This window comes from Oncorhynchus masou, chromosome 5 (genome assembly GCF_036934945.1).
Source record: "Oncorhynchus masou masou isolate Uvic2021 chromosome 5, UVic_Omas_1.1, whole genome shotgun sequence".
Classification (NCBI taxonomy): domain Eukaryota; kingdom Metazoa; phylum Chordata; class Actinopteri; order Salmoniformes; family Salmonidae; genus Oncorhynchus; species Oncorhynchus masou.
This window is the reverse complement of record NC_088216.1, coordinates 56,132,955-56,152,952: the sequence shown is the minus strand read 5'-3', so window position 1 is coordinate 56,152,952 and position 19,998 is coordinate 56,132,955. Positions and strand designations below refer to the sequence as shown.

General features: G+C 42.1%; 1 protein-coding gene across 4 annotated transcripts in view; it reads right to left on the bottom strand.

Moving 5' to 3' along the window:
• The window catches only part of LOC135539913 (inositol 1,4,5-trisphosphate receptor type 1), a 170,336-nt gene that overhangs the window by 6,379 nt on the left and 143,959 nt on the right, over window positions 1-19,998 (bottom strand). For all 4 annotated transcript variants that reach the window (XM_064966161.1, XM_064966163.1, XM_064966164.1 and 1 more), the window contains 7 exons: window positions 19,672-19,864; window positions 16,787-16,909; window positions 8,887-9,062; window positions 7,861-8,025; window positions 6,794-6,983; window positions 6,263-6,358; window positions 6,016-6,149 (listed from right to left, as the gene is read on the bottom strand). In XM_064966161.1, the coding sequence (XP_064822233.1) occupies window positions 6,016-6,149; window positions 6,263-6,358; window positions 6,794-6,983; window positions 7,861-8,025; window positions 8,887-9,062; window positions 16,787-16,909; window positions 19,672-19,864 (1,077 nt within the window). The remainder of the gene's footprint in view (window positions 1-6,015; window positions 6,150-6,262; window positions 6,359-6,793; window positions 6,984-7,860; window positions 8,026-8,886; window positions 9,063-16,786; window positions 16,910-19,671; window positions 19,865-19,998) is intronic.

The following is a 19,998-nucleotide window of genomic DNA, read 5'->3' as shown; positions in this document are numbered from 1 at the left end:
ATGAAGAAAAAGTAGTCTATTTCAGAAGAACAGAATAGCATACTGAGTTTTCCTTATGTTCGGTCCTGATCTGGCTTTGCCAAATGACTGTGGGCTACACTAGTTCATTTAGCAGACAAGATTTTGTTAGAATTCCATGGCATCATTTTATAGTATGAAGAACACAATTGAACAAACCTGAATAAAATAGAAAGGATATTTTCTCCAAACGATTTGAGGGAGTGCGCACATATGGCTATTCTGTGTTGAGCATTAACAAATAAATAGGTATTCCTATATGCCTAATTTAGAGTTATTAATGTAACTTTAATTGTTCTACATACGTTGGCTATATGTTTAGATTTTTTAATACATTGTAAGGCTGCATGATGCGACTAATGATGTTTTTAAAAAAGTTGCTTGAAAGTCATGTGCGCTGCTTTGTTTATAAGCGAAGGCTGTAGACAATTCATCAGTCTCTCATTTACAATTTGAGAAGTACTTGATAATGCCTCAAAAACCAGCAGCATCCCCTTTGTGTGGCCGTAATGCACCTTAAAAAATCCATGCCGTTTGCGGCCTGTGGTCGATGTGCCTGTCTCGCTGAGTGCTGTGCACTCCGCACCACCGCTCACCCACCGGGTCTTTCTCAAAGGCTACAAGTGAAGACAGACATCGGGGACGCAAATTCCGAGGTGCATATTGACGATATTGGAAGAACTGTCCACATTTACTTTGATGAGTAGGCCTAACGAACAGCAAAAGCACTAGCCTATGTCAATCTACTATCCCCATAGTACAAAAGTCAACCTATTCTATTCTGTTTGAGAAATAAATATTCCAAACATAGTCTGGGACAGTTGTGGGAGATAGATCCCCAAATAATACAAGCACTAGCATCAAAAAAACTTTTTTTACGCAATGTGGCTGACGCAATAGATCAGAACATTTAGCTTAAAATGTTCATAAACTATTAGTCTATTTCTTCACATTATAAGCGTAATAATGTGCACATGGTAGTAGGCTATAAGTGCAAATGCTCCATTGGCGGAAAATGCCATGATCAAACGGGACCGCAAATGCAATTATGCATGTAATGCTTTAATTATACAAGGTGCATTTTTATGGTGAAAATTATCTTCCCCAAACTTGAAACTCACGCGCTACTTACATATGCTAGTTAGGCTCTACAACCCTTGTAAAGCGGATTAATGTGCTCAATTTTAAGTTATTTGGCCAAACCTTATCAAAACATATAGGCGTTTGGGCTAGGTTACATGATTTGTGCGACTCTGATTAGAAAAAGTCACAAAAAAAGGAATAGTTTCTTATGCTGGCAAGTGATAACATATCATTCACAATTAATAGGCTAATATTGTCACCTATCAGACTATTATTGATGTAATCTTGTCTTTACATATACTAAATTTGTTTTGATTTAGAATGGACCATTATCATGCACCTGTATTGAAACAAGGGCAGCGGAAAAAATACATGTCATCTATGCACATAAATAGCAAATGGAGGACGCTTTTCATGTGGTTCATTTTCATCCCAGCAAGGTAGGCTACACACCGGTTGTAAAGAAAAGCAATGTGCTTAATATTAAGACAGCTGAGAAATAAATATAATAGGCCTAGCCTGTAGAAAGCTGATGGGATCCTCTTTTTAGTAGAGGCCATCACTCTGTTTTCTCGTGCAATTGCATAGCCTATAGAAATGCTGCGCAACATGAGCTCATGGGCACTCATGAAGTGTTTGATTAGAGGGACAATAGAGTACTGAGTACCAGGCAGTTACCCAGTTTGGTAGGCTACTAATGACCATCAGCAACATCAGAGCTTGGAGAAGACTAATTACCGTGATTAAACGGTCACGTGGAATTTGACTGCCTTCATAACTGGTCACCGCAACAGCCCTAACTGTAGAAAGTGACACAGTGCGGGTGTACAGACTAAACCAGGGATGAGCAACAGGTTTTTGGTCCAGCCCACTAACTGCTCAATCTATAAAAAACTATTTAACTGCTTGAATACAATAAAATAATCAAGGTCAATTTAAATCAATGTAAACCAGTATTAGATTATTTAGGTGTGGACTGGACATACTGTGACCCTTCAGGATGGCATTGCCGACCTGTGGATTAACCACATATAAGACTTAACACAATATAACACAAGGAAATGACACATATAACACATAGCACAATAAGGTCAGAGTAAAGCCAAAATGTTAGACAGTGAAAGTGGGGCCTGACCCTGGCATGTATCATACTGGGCTGACATATGATGAAGTGACCTAGTTCAGAAAGAGTGACCCATAAGCCCTGTTCACAGTGCAGGACTTAATGGTCAAATCAGTTTTGTTTTTCAAATCCATTTTGGAATACTGACTTTCCAAACAGCAAGAGACAAGTGACCAAACTGGATGTGTGCGTGTTCAGACAGCATTCATTTGCTGACATGGCTGCACCAGTTGTCATAGTAACGACAGGTGTGTGCACAGTGATGTAGGCTGATAGGAAGCCTGAGCACCACCCCCAATCACTCAGAAATTATGTAGCAAGCTAAGGTGACAACAATGCCTGCCATGGATGTTACCCAGTTGCTTTGAAAGTTCAAAATCCTAGTGTAAGCCTCAAAGGATAAGGTGATCCAACTTTCAAATCAAATCCTTTTTGGCTAGCCAAGGCAGTCAACTAAGTTAGCTAACTACGTAGCTGTTCAGCTTTCTAGAACATTCACTAATTTGTTTGTAAACAATTAACAAGTTAATTAGCTACCACATGTTCTTGTCAAACTGGCAACATAGTAACTAGCTAGCAACAACATAATGCCAAACAACAGTCTAAAAACCACTTGAGGGCAAATAAATCCGATGTGACTGTTCAGACACAAGTCACATCGCCAGGAATCAGATTTGTATCTAACGTCAAACCACCTACGAAGGTGGTTTGATATGTGGCTTGAAATATTCGATTCCATGTGCTTTTTGGCTGCTCAGACTTCAAAACAAAGTAAAAATTGAGTTGGATATGCAAGTAAATGGGATTTTAGTCACTTCAAACTGCCAATGACAACACGGCTATAGTGATGGCCCGGGTTGTGTTCATTTGAGTAAACAACTGAAAACGTTTAAAGATTTTGCAATGGAAAGTGGAAATCTGTTATTAGACAGGTCCAGGTGGTCCCCCTTTGTTTCAGTCTGCTTCTTCCATTTGGTGCCTATAATGAACATGGCCCATGCTTTTACATAAAGGCAGAACGGGATCATTGGTTATGAACAGGGGTATAGCCTAATCTGCCATGTGTGTTGATGTGAAACATAAGAACACAAGTGCAAGCGGCCAGATGCCACACTGTTACGACAACAAGAAACAGTTACGCAAACAGGCTATAATGTCGGTAACCTAACACAGGCTCTTCTCTCTTCCAGCACCTCTTTTGGACCGTAACGAGCATTTTATAGCTCCAGAGGCAAAGATTAAAATGTTCTGCACCATATAACCTCTGGAAAACTTTAGAAAAGCTTTAGATTTCAGAGTTTCTGGGTGAAGCTTTTTTTTTTAAAGAAACAAAAACAAACTGACATTCATTTCAAATGTAGGCTACAGGTCAAATGACCTTCTTGGGAGGCACCCAGAATTTGTGTACCGGTTTATGACAGGAGCAGACATTTCTCCACGATGCTCTATGTCATCAGCCCTGGTCTGACAGAGTTCAGAGAAAAGCTATTTTCAGACCCTACTGATTCCCACACAGGGAAGAAGGCCAAGCAGATGGAGGGGGTTCTGAGGAAATTATTGCAAAACCTCAATGTGGGGGTGAGGTTAGGCCCATGACCACCGCAAATGACTGCTGATTGCACTCCCCCAGAGCCTACCTCCATCCCACCGTATCGAACTGCCCCCTTTCACCCCTCAGAACGCCTCTTCCCCAGAGCTAAACGACCGTATCAAATTCTGCACGTGTTACATAATGCATAAATCAGTCTACCGGTAGCCTATGATGGATGTATTTTAAGACATGATCTTGGTTTTATATGGTTTGTAACTTCCCATCAATTGATGTAACCTATGTTGTAGTTAGATACTGACAAAGAAGTTTGTACAACATGTCGATCATGTCGTTTATAGTTGCAGCACACAAGAAGTTTGTACAACATGTCGATCATGTCGTTTATAGTTGCAGCACACAAGAAGTTTGTACAACATGTCGATCATGTCGATTATAGTTGCAGCACACAAGAAGTTTGTACAGCATGTCGATCATGTCGTTTATAGTTGCAGCACACAAGAAGTTTGTACAACATGTCGATCATGTCGTTTATAGTTGCAGCACACAAGAAGTTTGTACAACATGTCGATCATGTCGTTTATAGTTGCAGCACACAAGAAGTTTGTACAACATGCGTTTACTGTAGTAACACATGCGCAGAAAGTACAGTTGTTTAGCTACAGGAAGAGACATCCAGAGAATCTGGTTACGCAGCCACTCCAGTCTATATACCAGCAGCACTTTAATGGTTCTTATCTAACTTGCTTCAGAAAATACATTGTGTTGGTAATGACGATAATGACATGACTCACCAGCTTCAATACAGAACATACAGAATTTTGCTATAGACATAGGTTTAACCCTACAGAAGATACTGAGCTCTATAGTCTAACTGGGTCTGACTGGGTCTGGACATTCACAAAGCATCTCAAAGTAGGAGTGCTGGTCTAGGATCAGGTCCTCCCTCTTATTTAGCTATCCTACTCTTCAATCCCAGAAAACACACCCACTGGGTGGCCTACCAATTTCAGCAGGTTTACTGTGTATCTTTCATTTGATTGGAGCAATATTGGATTGGAGCAATATTAGAATGTAGCCTATGGAGAATGCGTTCAGAATGGAGATCAGTGATAGCCATCAAAACATAAGCATATTCCTCCCTGTTTCAGAAACCATGCTTAGATTACATAGCATTCTGATATTTCACAAGATGTATGTTTAGGGAAGTTTTCAAGAACCCTAAGCTACTTTATGAAAAAAAAATCAGGTTGAGAGCCTTTGCGCACAAAAATTGTAACATCGAGTTCTTCAACCTATTGTAATGTTGAAAGACTGGTGTACATAGAATTATAATAGGGAGGACAGTACAACAGCATAGCCCTATTGCTTGCACTGACTATGGAACTGTGTGATGATAATGGCCAAGTATTGCAGCATGTGTCATGTTCAAAACTGTTTACGGCGGAAATATGTGTCATGTTGCTATGTTTTTCAGTTTGCTGCCATGTGACTGGTTTCACGTTCATCTCGAGTGTACATAAGGAAAAATCATCTGAAACCATTTCTATGTTTATTTACAATCTCCTTCCGCAAACAAATTATCCATTTACCTAGCTCTTATCAATCAATAACTTCATTTAAAAATTACAGTGCATGAAGAATGGTGTTATTTGTATCGGGAAAAATTAAGTAGATATTTTTCCACTTGGAACCGACAGGTTTGCTCGACCTTATTCAGGGATTTCTCGTGCAAAAACATGATGTATTTATGAGGAAATTAAATCAAGGTCAGAATACGCATATCTGTAGACACACCTACATTTCTGTGATCTCCACCCCAAACGCATAGGTTGCTGGCATATGCATTTCCCCATGCTTAAATTCAAGGTCTGAATGCGCACAAAGGAAAGTATGTGAAAAGGTCATTAAGTTCCATTTACGTGCACTTACAGCACCAGTCAAAAGTAATAATAGTGAAGACATCAAAACTATGAAATAGCACATATGGAATTATGTCGTAACCAAAACAAGTGTGAAACAAATCAAAATATATTTTAGATTTTACATTCTTCAAAGTAGCCAGCCTTTGCCTTGATGACAGCTTTGCACACTCTTGGTATTCTCTCAACCAGCTTCATGCGTTAGTCACAATTAACCCATTCCTTCTTAAAATATTTTATTTCCTTCTTAATAAAAATAAAGAAAAACCTTTGAATGACACCCACCCCCGACTGGGTGGGTGTCTGGTCTGTCTGTTTACCTCTTTGGAGGGCTTTCTCAGGACGTCTCCAACCCCCCCTCCACTCCTCAGGCCATGGCTCAGCACAGTGACGATACACATGAGCAGAGAGTCACACGTACGCTCCTTGCCATCCTCCCTGTCCTCCACAAAGTCTGAGGGAGAGTGACCGGGAAGAGGGTTAATACACACACACAAGATCTAATTGCCCTTTCACCTTACACTATAAGTCATAGGTTATTATTATTGTATATAGTTTTACTTTTACCTTCCAATTGGAGCTCTGTGGTGCAGTTGTTCTCTCCAGTCTCAGACCGACACATCCCAGCAGACACCATGTCATTGGCCAAACTGGCTCCGTTCTCTATAAAAGACATCAGGTTAGGTAGCAACATGTGTTAATGGCAACTCAATGAACAACACCTCCAGATAACACTATTATATTGTTTTCCTTGTCCCTGTACTGTTATGGCTTTCCAGGGTGTGAGGGAAATTTGGTTGTTGTGTAACTATGTGCAACTCCTATCAACAGACCATAAACGTCTAGCCTGGTCCCAGATCTGTTAACGCTGTTTTGCCAACTCCTTTGGAGTTGAGGAGTTGGCAAGACGGCCCAAACAGATCTAGGACCAGTCTAATAAACATTCCTGGTCTGCTCTATAGAATTGGAAGGAATGGAACGGGCATCCCCATTCAGATTAATTATGCCACAATGGGTGGACTGGCTGCCATATTGTGTGTCCCCATAGCAGTAAAACAAATAGTAATTATATTTCTATGGTCTCCTCCTTGTCCTCACCCAGGGTGGTGTTGGGGATGCGATCCACCTCCAGGATGAAGTCATCCTTGAAGAAGATGTACCCCACGATGGAGAACAGGTAGACCAGGATGAGGGCCAGCACTGCTGTCAATACGATGGAGCGACCGTTACGGGTCACACTCTTTATCACGTTCAGTAGAGTCTCCTCCCTGTACACCAGGTCAAAGAGCTGCACGAGAGACACAATACAGAGTTAACACAGAGTTATAGTTAGACCTAATATGGAAACAGCATGGAAGCATTTAGGAATTATTATTTGTTCAATATCTGTTTGGAATTATACTTTTTTGTGACCTCGATAAATGTATTGAGATAAATATATTCTGGTTTAGAAAGATAACGTGTAAGAGGGATTGATACATTTGTCCAAAAACAGAATCATTTGGAGAAATAATTTCCTCTTTTTACGCGTCTTCTTTCATAGCCGTTCTTTTTTCCTGAACAGATTCCCAGCCATTTTCTCTATGACAGGACTTACATAACTTTTCAGCAGTATATCCTGTCATTCACATGGACATCTTCTGCATCCTGAGTGGTGCAGCGGACTGAGGCATCGCTACAGACCCGAGTTCGTTCCCGGGCTTTATCACAACTGGCCGTGATATGGCGTCCCATAGGGGGGCGCACAATTGGCCCAGCGTCATCCGGGTTTAGCCGGGGTAGGCCGTCATAGTAAATAAGAATTTGTTCTTAACTGTCTTGCCTTGTTAAATAAAAGTTAAATAAAAAAATTAAAGCCCCTGGGCCTCAGAGTTAGTTACTGAATGGAAAACATCCAGACTGGCACATGCAGTACACCTGACACATAAAACACCAGCAAGCACCACTCAACTCCCCAACAACATATCCTAAGCCAGTTCCTGTTCATTAAAAGCCACTGTCCTTAAATACCCTGTGTGTGTGTGTGTGTGTTTGCGCCTGCATGCACACACCAGAACATACGCTAATGTCCCTGGACAGCTACCTATTAAGTGTAACTGTGCGCTCACCATCAGCCATATATATTAATATACAGAATATATATGTAAATGTATAGATGTGCTCACCAGTAGGCTGTAGAAGAAGACATGGACAAAGACCCCCAGGCTACAGATGATGAGGTACATGAGGTGGTAGAGGAACTCAACGTCCAGGATCATGGCCTTGTAGCCCCGTGTGAACGTCCCTCTGTTCCCCACAAAACTCATCAGGAAGATGGTCTTATTACACACCTGCAGGGACACGATAGATAAAATAATGATTATAAATATAAACCTAACTTTGATTTAAATCAGGAAATCCCACATTGAGGTCAGAAGACCTCCTTCACAAGTGAGACCTCACCATTAATGGAATGGGAGGTAACACTAAGTAAAGTATCCAGCCATAATGCTTTATGACTTGTTGTAAGCATGTATAAGCCTTCATTATGTCTTATAAAACAAGGCGTAGAATATTTTAGGTCTCTCTCTACATAAATTGTCAATATTCTCCTTGGACATGCACTACATGATGATCCATGAAGACCATAAGACACAACATGATAATATAGGACAGGCATTTCATGGATTAGCATTGGATTGTTCTTAGTATAGTAGGTTTTTAGTAATACTGGGGCTCAGTAGATGAGTGTAGGGTAGCTGTCTCCGAGCTACAGGGAGCGAAGGGAGACAGACATAGGGAGGAGAGGAAGGCAGAGGAGCCCATTTGAGGACACACAGGGAGCAGGCCGTGTGAAAGGGGCAGTTCCAAGGAATTTCTGGTGGCTGCAGGTGGGGTGTCAGCCTCCTCCAGTGTCTAGTGGCGCATTTCCCAGCTGACCGACCAAACACTCAAGCCAGGCCAGTGAGCGAGCCACGCCAGGGAGTGACACCACAGGCAGACTGAGCACTGGAGAGAGGTCTGCATGGAGGGGGCATGGGCTGTTGAGTGAGGTGTGAAGGGAGTACCTGGGGCTGGGGGTATGGAGGAGTGGGGGGAGACAACTGAAGACTAGCAAGGCCATTCACATTGGAGCACACAGAAAAAAAGATGAAGTGTGTGACTTATGATACAATAAAGTCATTCACACACGTTTCCCCATGCAGACATACGTTAAATGCTCCCAGCAGAAACAGGGTGGGCTGCAGGCCCACGGAGAAGATGAGGCGGATGATGGTGGCGATGATGAGGGTTCGGACCCCCAGGGGCTGGGGCATGGCCACCACGATGGCCAACAATGCCAACATGCCCACCCAGAGCAGGGCAGACAGGTGGGGCTCCAGGGTACCTGCCGAGGACACAAACACACATAAGCATACACACACGCCAGTGGAGTGTATTAATGGATGCGAAGGCCAGGTATCCCCAAAAACTTTTTTTTTTTAATGAAAAAGTATCTTTTGTCTGTGTTTTCATAATTTTCCTTCAATTCACAAGAGGCTGAATGTATCTCACTAGAGAAAGCACACAACATCGCCCCTCTGTATGTGTAGGCCATCTGTCTGATGCTGTCTGGTCAAAAAGAGTATGACAATGTTGCTGCCTGCAACATTGAATGAAAGGGAAGCTAGCAAGCATTTGGCCTCCCTTGATAAAAAAAAAGTATAAAATATAACACCAATCACCACTGAGCTAAGCTGAGTGAGCGCAACCCAATGTTCCTGGCACAGTCCAAACAAAAGTGAAAAGAGAAACATTTGGCTTCACTCCTATCACATCGTGTCGAGAGAGAACTACGTCATTGACAGAAACAACTTGAATTGTTGCATCTCATTTTGTTGTTGTCCTCCGGTAGCTAGCTAGCTAAAATTGGCCCTTTCCAAAATTAACCATGGATGAAGATATGGATTTGGACTTTTACTTCATTCTCTGTACTGGCCATTGATTATAACGGCAATTCTGATCCAACCATAAATTCATACATTGTGCCCCTGGACTGAGAGGATGGAAGTTCAATATGTAACTAGATGTAGAAGGTTATTGTTAACTAGCTAATGTTTCCCATGAAAGGAAGTTTTCCTAGCGAGCAAGCATAGCCAGCATAAATTAAAAAGTGTATACTGTATGACAGAGTCATAGACCGTTTCGTCAACATTAAAGAGAGGAGGATGGCATCGTAGTTTCTCTACAAGTTGGGTGAGTCAACATGCTTTTTCTACTTGCACGCAGGCACACAAATCAAAACCAGACAGCCACATATTTAGCTTACTTTGATTAGACCCCATATTTTTGGTATATTTTAGATGTCACTGTATAAGACTTAACATAGGTGATATATGATGTTGAAATGGTGCTGGAATACATGCGGGAGCTTCTGTTTTCTTTGCGACTTTCAGTAACTCTCCGTGGTTCTAGATCTATATAGTAGGGTACATGAAATATGCTTTGTGGACTTCACAAATTGTCAAATAGAAACATAAATAAATAGCTTTTTAGCTAGGACAGAGTGAGAGATCTACTTGGATGGCCCTAATGGGAGGGATATATAACCTGAAAAATAGCTGTTATTAGCAGAGTTTTGGAACTCTTTGTTATTGGTCTATTAACTTAGCGACTGTTGCTATATTTAGCGAGTTTCCAGACCCCTTCCAGCAACTTTTATTGGTAAAAGATTATAGTGATAAATTTAGCTACTTTTCAGGCTGCTTTTGGGGAGTTTGGACACCGAGAGATTCTATGGTTTTGATAGCATTTAGCAACTTTTCCCACTCAATTCTTCCACAAATGAGAATAGGAGAAGCTGTTTGTGCAACATGAGTCACAGCAACGGCGCGCACACAGGTAGAGAAGCACAAGGCGAGGGGGTGGGATGCGTGAGAGTGGGCGAAAACGCAATTTTGGTCAATTGGTGCTGTGATGTCGTCGCAGCCTTGACAAAATGTCACCTATTGGCTTCTAGAGACAAAACAAGGAGCCAATAGCGGATCACATTGAAAATGTTTTGCCAACACTGGTTGTACAATGATATATGATACAAAACACAGGAAAACTGAATTTTGAGTACACTGGGCCATTAAGCATTAATTTACACAAAGACACACACACACACATCTTGTCAGCCTACAATCCCCACTTACAAACAACAATCTCTCCACATAAGAATGATGTAATAAATAATGCAATAACGTTAGCTCATAGTTATACTGAAAGGCCCTTGAGAATGAAAATGACGGTGCACATTAAGACCAAGAGGCTTTTCCCTGATCTGACTACCAGCAGCCACCTGGGGACTTTGAGGAGCTGCACTTTGAACTCAAACAGAGCATGTTACATAACCCTAAAAAAGTAGGACACACTTTCGAGTGTGTTTTCCTTAGTGGGGCTTTAGAGAGAAGCCTACCTGATGCTCCCCTTGATCCAGGGGTAAATCCTGGATTAATGTGACAGTCATAGGGTTTCATGTGGCTCTGCCGTCACTACCACCGAACTAATTGCATCCCCACCAGCACCAGCAGCCTCCCCCACCCCCCCACCCCAACCTGAACTAGGCGTGTAAAAAAGGTCCACGCAAAGACCTGGTTCTGTAACCAGCCACATTCACTAAACCAGGAGCTTACTACTGGCAGGTGTGTTTGTGTTAGTGATGAGGGGGGAGTGGGTGAAATCGATATTTACATATCGCAATATCATTTTGGATATTACAGTGTATTAATACTTTGTATCGATGTGTAAAATAAATTAAAAAGTAGCTGCGCCAAAACTTTTTCATCCTCCATTTTCTTTTGAAATAGTGAGCAACATGTTTGCAGTAGTTCTATTTCCAAGCCTGACCAAAACTCATTTTCTTATGCTCTCCCGTCTCTCTGCAGCAGACATGTAGTGAGCAATATGTTTGGAACATCAAATCGCAATATTGAACCGCAATACATATAGAATCATGAGAATCGCAATAGATATTGTATCGGCACCTAAGTATAGTGATGATATTGTATCATGAGGCAATTCCCAGCCCGTGTGTGACTGTGGTGCATGAGAACGGGGGTGGGAAATTAGGGCACAAGAAAAAGAGAGAGGGAGAAGTAGAGAGAAGAAGTAGATAGACATGAGAGAGAGGGAAGAGAGGTAAAGAAGGAAGAAGAGGAGCAAAAATGGAAAATAAAAAGAATGAAGGGAGACAGCAAGAGAGAGATAGAGAGAGAGATAGAGTGAGAGTGAGAGTGAGAGAGAGAGAGAGAGAGGAGAAAGAAGAGCAAGAGAATGACAGTAACTCCCTCCCTCTCACATGACAGGTGCCACTTACATAACTACCACTGCCTCTAAAAAATGTTCTACTGAAAGATTCATGACTGACTGGCTGGGGGCTGCTGGAGGGGTGTGTGTGTGTCCGACCTCCAAAAATAGTGTGTAAATATGTCAATATTTGTAATAGCGTGTGTATTTGTAAACACACAAGAACTAGGCCAAAGGTATGTGGGGTGTCACGTGATACCCTCTCCCTCTTCACACAGCTCTACTGTAATGGAGGGAGGGAAATGCACACACAGGCACACTGGGATGTACTGTACTATGCTGTAATACTGCTGTAGTCAACAGGAGAGGCCTCACCCACAGCCATTCTGCTCCACTCAGTTTTCTTATTTTTCCTTTATACTTTTACAAACTCTTATTTTCAATGACGGCCTAGGAACGGTGGGTTAACTGCCTTGTTTAGGGGCAGAACGACAGATTTATACATTGTCAGCTCGGGGATTTGATCTTGCAACCTCGATCTTGCAACCAGTTACTAGTTCAACGCTCTAACCACTAGGCTACCTACCACCCCAGTAATTACCTCATCTCTGACCGTACTGGGTAAACGGCCTGTATAGCAGCACTCTCTGGATAAGACTAATGTCAATGAGCCAATGTATATGAACTTTCCACATTAGAAAGGGCTTTGGAAGTTTGCGTGTTATGCATTTCTTCAAGTATTTGATCAGAACTGGGTGCATCAAAAGAGGTCAGCTTTAAGATGTGCTTTACAGAAGCCAATGAAAGGTTGTGCTGAAGTGTTTCAATGGCTCAGTGAAGAACGGGTACAGTGAGTGAGTCCTGATCCCAGTCAAGTGACTAGAGGTCACTCTGCTGAAAAGAAAAATGCATAGACATTTTAAGCTGGTCCATGCCGGCCAAGCTGGCCTGACCAGCATGGTCTACTTTGCTCTGCTGGGAAAACAGCATGGTCTAGCTGTTTATGCTAGCAGACCAGCCTTCATTTTTTTTCCACTGGTGACAAGCCTTCATTGTGTTTTTACTAGTGACCAGCCCTGGTTGTGTTTTCCCTGGTGACAAAATTCTGTTGTGTTTCCACTGGTAACCACCCTTTGTTGTGTTTTCACTGGTGACCAGCCTTCATTGTGTTTTCACTAGTGACCAGCCCTGGTTGTGTTTTCCCTGGTGACCCGCCTTCATTGTGTTTTCACTGGTGACAAGCCTTCATTGTGTTTTCACTAGTGACCAGCCCTGGTTGTGTTTTCCCTGGTGACCCGCCTTCATTGTGTTTTCACTGGTGACAAGCCTTCATTGAGTTTTTACTAGTGACCAGCCCTGGTTGTGTTTTCCCTGGTGACAAAATTCCATTGTGTTTCCACTGGTAACCAGCCTTCATTGTGTTTTTTTTGGCTGATCTCTGTCACCCTCACTGACCTGATGGTATGGCAGGAAGGTCAGTTTTCTGCCAACCAAGAGGTTGAGGCAAGGTAAGGTGGGGTCCCAAGTGTGTTCATCAACGAATGCTTAGTAGTTGTCAACTAATGTTAGAAGCTTTCTTGTAATCAGGAAAGTTTGGTGAAGGTACACTGAGCTTCTGGCAGCTAGTTGCAAGTAAGTTACTGTGCATTTGACAATAACTTACTGACATCTGGTTGCCAATTGGGTAACTCAAAATTCACAGTAACTTCCAGGCACCTGACTTAAACAGTAACCTCTTAACAGTGCAGCTCTTTAATGTCACAAGCTCTAACAAAGACTGCAGAACTGACCGTGTTTAAAGAGGTACTCAACCTTCGACAACATAACCACCAACCACCTAAACTGGTACTACACTTCCACTGACAGTTGTCAAAAATATATTAGAAAAAGCCGCCCAAATATGCTAATGGAGCCCATTGATACATTGCCCCCACCTACATTTCAAAATGCAGTGGTGATAGTACCTTATATTCAAAATATTGGGTAAAAAAATGAACCATTATACTAGATTATCCACACGTACCCTAAAAGGAACCAGTACCCGGTGAGTTCCTATGTGTACCTCTGAAGGTACCTTATGTGTACCTTTGACCTTTTTGTACCTAACTGTATCCTAATATTGAGATTGTGTGGATATACATTCTTGGTAATAAAGATGTGCCTGGTGGCACTGCTAAAACAATAATGCACCTCCACCCAAAAGCTTGCAAGTTCAAATCCCCAAAGCATTTATGCACACTTTACATCAAGTGTCCCTAAGCACTGCTATTTTTACATTGTTGTTGTCAGATAATCAAACAATTATTGACTTAATTCTGGGCACATTTTAGCAAAGCACAGAATTGTATTCTTGCCATTAAATGTGTGGGAAAATCTCTGTCATACCCACAGACCTGGTGGCGTAGCAGGAAATTCTAGTCAATAGCAACCGAGAGGTTGTGAGATTAAATCCCAAATTAGGTATCGTCTCAAGTAACCAGTATTTTACAGCAACACCTTTATTCAGCTGTAAAAATACAGTAACTTGTTGTTTACCTTACTTTCACTGCAACCAGTAGCCTGTATTGTACCATAAAATGACAGGAACTTAAACAGTATAGCATTTCATTGCATAAAAGGAAAACATGGTGGAGAGGGAAATAACAGGATGGTTCTTCACAACCACCACAGCAGTAATGAACCCTTCCACTCAAAATGTTTTAGAAAATAATAATGGTTATACATGTCACCCTCAGCCCTGACAAGGAACCCCGAAAAAAGTTGGTTGTATATTCTGCTCCAGCATGGTCTAGTAGCTGGTCTGCAAAACCATTCCCATCATTATGGCCCTCGCTTCATACTCGTCGCCAAACCCACTGGCTCCATGTCATCTACAAGACCCTGCTAGGTAAAGTCCCCCTTTATCTCAGCTCGCTGGTCACCATAGCATCTCCCACCTGTAGCACACGCTCCAGCAGGTATATCTCTCTAGTCACCCCCAAAACCAATTCTTTCTTTGGCCGCCTCTCCTTCCAGTTCTCTGCTGCTAATGACTGGAACGAACTACAAAAAGCACTGAAACTGGAAACACTTATCTCCCTCATTAGCTTTAAGCACCAACTGTCAGAGCAGATCACAGATTACTGCACCTGTACATAGCCCACCTATATTTTAGCCCAAACAACTACCTCTTTCCCTATTGTATTTAAATGTATTTATTTTGCTCCTTTGCACCCCATTATTTTTATTTCTACTTTGCACATTCTTCCATTGCAAATCTACCATTCCAGTGTTTTACTTGCTATATTGTATTTACTTTGCCACCATGGCCTTTTTTTGCCTTTACCTCCCTTATCTCACCTCATTTGCTCACATCGTATATAGACTTGTTTATACTGTATTATTGACTGTATGTTTGTTTTGCTCCATGTGTAACTCTGTGTCATTGTATGTGTCAAACTGCTTTGCTTTATCTTGGCCAGGTCGCAATTGTAAATGAGAACTTGTTCTCAACTTGCCTACCTGGTTAAATAAAGGTGAAATAAATAAAATAAAATAAAAAATTATGATATTTCCCAGCATGCTCTATTGCAGATTGAGTTGTAGAATTATTTGTTTCCATATCTGTGTTGTTGCATGTACATTGACTGATGAATTAATCAATTCATTGATCTTATGGTACACAAAGAAAAATAACATACATTTTTCTAAACTAATCCAAGATGTTAGTTGGATATATTGTACCCATTACTGAAATGGTTGTTCCAGTTTAGGTTGTCTCATTCATTCACTTTGTATTCCTAGTGGTCATTCTAAATGCATATTTTGGGTGAATCAAAGTTCAAAATTGTTGGATGTCTTCACTCAGGTTAGATTCCAATAGGAACAAGACATCACTTTGCAATGAGCATAATGTGACTTGATGTTGGTTTTGTGGGTGACAAGCATATGCTGGTACGTCCAGTGTCCAAAACACAACGAAAGCTGGTCACCAGCCTATGCTGTTTTTTTCAGCAGGGCAACGGGTCAGAGGGGAAGGAAGGTAGGAGATTACTGGGCCAGGGGAAGTTTGGGAAGTGAAGGAGTGAAGGCCAGGCAAAGGATTGTGGGTGACTTTTCTGAGGCCAAAATGTCACAAAAATATTTTTATTTCTGAACCACAAAGATCAGAATGCCCAATACATACACTTACTTGTACACCGTTTGGAAATATTTACTGTTGTTGTGCACTCATAATGTTCCATAGTGCAAAAGTAGCTGTGTTACAAACACTTACAAAAGAGCGTGAAGGAGAAAATCTTAGCAATCCAACTGGATCAACTGGGCTGGATCATACCACAGTTTTTGGCCCTCAGTGTTGTGTGTGCGGCTCACGCAACCTTCCTCTGACCCGATGTTCTACAGCAGCACCTCAAAGGGATATACAAACTTGCTTGATCTCTGAGGGGAACAGAGCCATGGCCGGAGTGCCCACATAAACAGACCATGGCTCAACACACATGAAAGAATCAGCAATGGAAACAGCGGAAACCTGAAATCTCTTCACTCCTTCATGTACAGGGAAGAGTCTTAGCACTGACTGAAGATACAGATGATGTCCCTAGTGAACAGCTACAGTACGTGGAGACAATGGTTCATTTGTAAAAGTGTTTTCTTACCAACACTACACGCATATACACTGTAAAAACATATCCTGTTGTTTTTACAGTATCTTACTGGCAGCCAGTTGCCTGTAAACTACTGTTTAAAAAAGTACAGTATGTTACCATCATTTCCAAAGAAACTTCGGTTTAACAGTACATTACCGTAAAGTTAATAAAAAATGTAAATGTCGAAAGTCAGGGTCGCTGGCAGGTGACTGACCTTCACGCAAACCCTCCAGGGGGTAGAAGAAGGCCACCAGGAGGTTCATGAGGACGGCCAGGTTGAAGGAGATGTTACTCCAGAATGACATGTTTCTGGAACACCAGTACAACACGGGCTGGGCTAGAGGAGAGAGAGAGAGAGAGAGACAGAGAGAGACAGAGAGAGAGAGAGACAGAGAGAGACAGAGAGACAGAGAGAGACAGAGAGAGAGACAGAGAGAGAGAGAGAGAGAGAGACAGAGAGAGAGAGACAGAGAGAGAGACCGAGAGAGAGAGAGAGACAGAGAGAGAGAGACAGAGAGAGAGAGACAGAGAGAGAGAGACAGAGGTAGAGGTGTAGAGAGAGGTAGAGGTAGAAAGAGAGGGCGGTAGAGGTAGGGAGGTAGAGGTGGAGGTAGAACGAGAGAGAGAGACAGAGGTAGAGAGAGAGACAGAGGTAGAACAAGAGAGAGAGACAGGTAGAACGAGAGAGAGACAGAGGTAGAGAGAGAGAGACAGAGGTAGAGAGAGAGAGACAGAGGTAGAGAGAGAGACAGAGAGACAGAGAGACAGAGAGAGAGAGACAGAGAGAGAGAGAGAGACAGAGAGTGAGAGAGAGACAGAGAGTGAGAGAGAGACAGAGAGTGAGAGAGAGACAGAGAGTGAGAGAGAGACAGAGAGTGAGAGAGACAGAGAGTGAGAGAGAGACAGAGAGAGAGAGAGACAGAGTGAGAGAGACAGAGTGAGAGAGACAGAGTGAGAGAGACAGAGTGAGAGAGAGGTAGAGATAGAGGTAGAGAAAGAGGTAGAGGTGTAGAGAGAGGTAGAGGTAGAAAGAGAGGGCGGTAGAGGTAGGGAGGTAGAGGTGGAGGTAGAACGAGAGAGAGAGACAGAGGTAGAGAGAGAGAGACAGAGGTAGAGAGAGAGAGACAGAGGTAGAGAGAGAGAGACAGAGGTAGAGAGAGAGAGACAGAGGTAGAGAGAGAGAGAGACAGAGGTAGAGAGGTAGAGAAAGAGACAGAGGTAGAGAGAGAGGTAGAGAAAGAGAGAGGTAGAGAAAGAGAGAGAGGTAGAGAAAGAGAGAGAGACAGAGGTAGAGAGGTAGAGAAAGAGAGAGAGGTAGAGAAAGAGGTAGAGAAAGAGAGAGGTAGAGAAAGAGAGAGAGGTAGAGAAAGAAAGAGAGGTAGAGAAAGAAAGAGAGGTAGAGAAAGAGAGGTAGAGAAAGAAAGAGAGGTAGTGGTTTAGAGACAGGTGTAGAGAGAGAGAGGTAGAGGTAGATAGAGAGAAGAGGGAGGGAGGGAATGAACATGAAGTTACACATTTTACCAATAAGAGTGAATCTATTGGACATTTGTTTGTTTGTTATGAAACTGTACAGCAGGCTCTGTATATTCTGTAGTATGTATAGCTGGAGGCCAGAGGTGTGTGTGTGTGGCTGAGTGCTGTGTGATACAGTACGAGTCACTGATACACTGTAAGTGTGAAACAATAGAACGGCTCAGTACTAAAGCACAAATACATTCTTATAATAGAATTAAATGAACAAAGATGATACTTTTACTACTGTTCATGTTGGTTTAGGACACAACCTTTAGACATGTCACTGTAACCTTTCCTCTACTGAGGCTGGCTGTCCCCTCCCCACAGCTGACAGTCAATCTGGCCTGTTGGCACAGTTTATTGACGCTTTTGGTGTGTCACTATTCTGATTCAGTTTGGTTTTATTGGAAAAGAAGACATAGATGAGGGACTTTTCTCGCTTGTCTGACAGTGAGGAAAAAGTGTTTAGGCATGTGCTTGTGTGGATGCTCAGTGTGTGTGTTTGTGTGTGTGTGCTCTTAGTAGTGAGTCATACAGTTACAGATGTTTCACACCTCAGTGGAAATTCCCCAACAGCCCACTGACAGACAGTGGAAAGAAGAGCTATTAGGGTAAATCCATTTGAATTCAATCACTTTTTGACCGCAACCCCTTTGAATCGAACAAAAAGTTCCATACATATTTGCCCATCTCAGTACTGCTCAGAAAGTGACTTTTTGGACCTGAACGCTAAAACATTTGAGAGATAAAGGTGCTTAGGGCGTACCGATTTTGCATACCCCGCCATACCATGAGACATCCATGTCTTCATCACTGGAAATGATAAACCGATAAGATATACACCACCATTCAAAAGTTTGGGTCACTTAGAAATGTCCTTGTTTTTGAAAGAAAAGCACATTTTTTGTCCATTAAAATAACAAAAAGTTGATCAGAAATACAGTGCAGACATGGTTAATGACTTTTGTAGCTGGAAACGGCAGATTTTTTACGGAATATCTATATAGGTGTACAGAGGCCCATTATCAGCAACCATCACTCCTGTGTTCCAATGGCACATTGTGTTAGCAAATCCAGGTTTATCATTTTAAAAGGCTAATTGCCCAATAGAAATCCCTTTTGCAATTATGTTAGCACAGCTGAAAACTGTTGTCCTGATTAAAGAAGCAATAAAACTGGCCGTTGAGTATCTGGAGCATCAGCATTTGTGGGTTTGATTACAGGCTCAAATGTGTCAACTTTGAGTCACTTTCTGACCACTTCTTCCATGGGCAAACATGTACGTAAAATGTTTAAATCAAAAGGGATGCTGTCAAAAAGTGACTGAATTCAAATGGAATTACCCAAAAGTGACACACTAACTTCTGTCAAAACAGTGAAAGGATGACATTGGCTCTCTTAATACTAGCCCTGCGAAAGCTCCTCTGGGTCACATCATTAGATCACTAGGAATTACTGCAAGGTTTTGGCATAACTTCTAATTAAATGTTTTCTTTTGACTGCATATAGTTAATGCAGTCACATTTCAGTGGAAGTAGAGTAATAGAAATGAGTCTTGAGAAGCCATTTGGAAGAGCTAGCTACCTCTTAGTTTCTTCTGCCAGTTCATCTCATTGAAGAGGTCCTCTGCGCTAAGGAAGAAGTCATTGATCTTGCTGCCCTGCTCGTCCCTCTCAGTGGTGTAGTACACCCTCAGTTTGGACTCACAGGTCAGGAACTCACAGATGTTGGGCACAGGGAACACTATCTCCTCCATGGTTCGGTCATGACGCACAATCTGAGAGGAGGACACACACAGGAACACACTCAGTCAATGTCAGCTCTATGGGTGTGGAGTGGACCAGCCACCTGGCCCCTGGTTGGAGAGCACTCATGTGGATGGACAGTGGAATTTAGCTCCAGGCTTTTGAG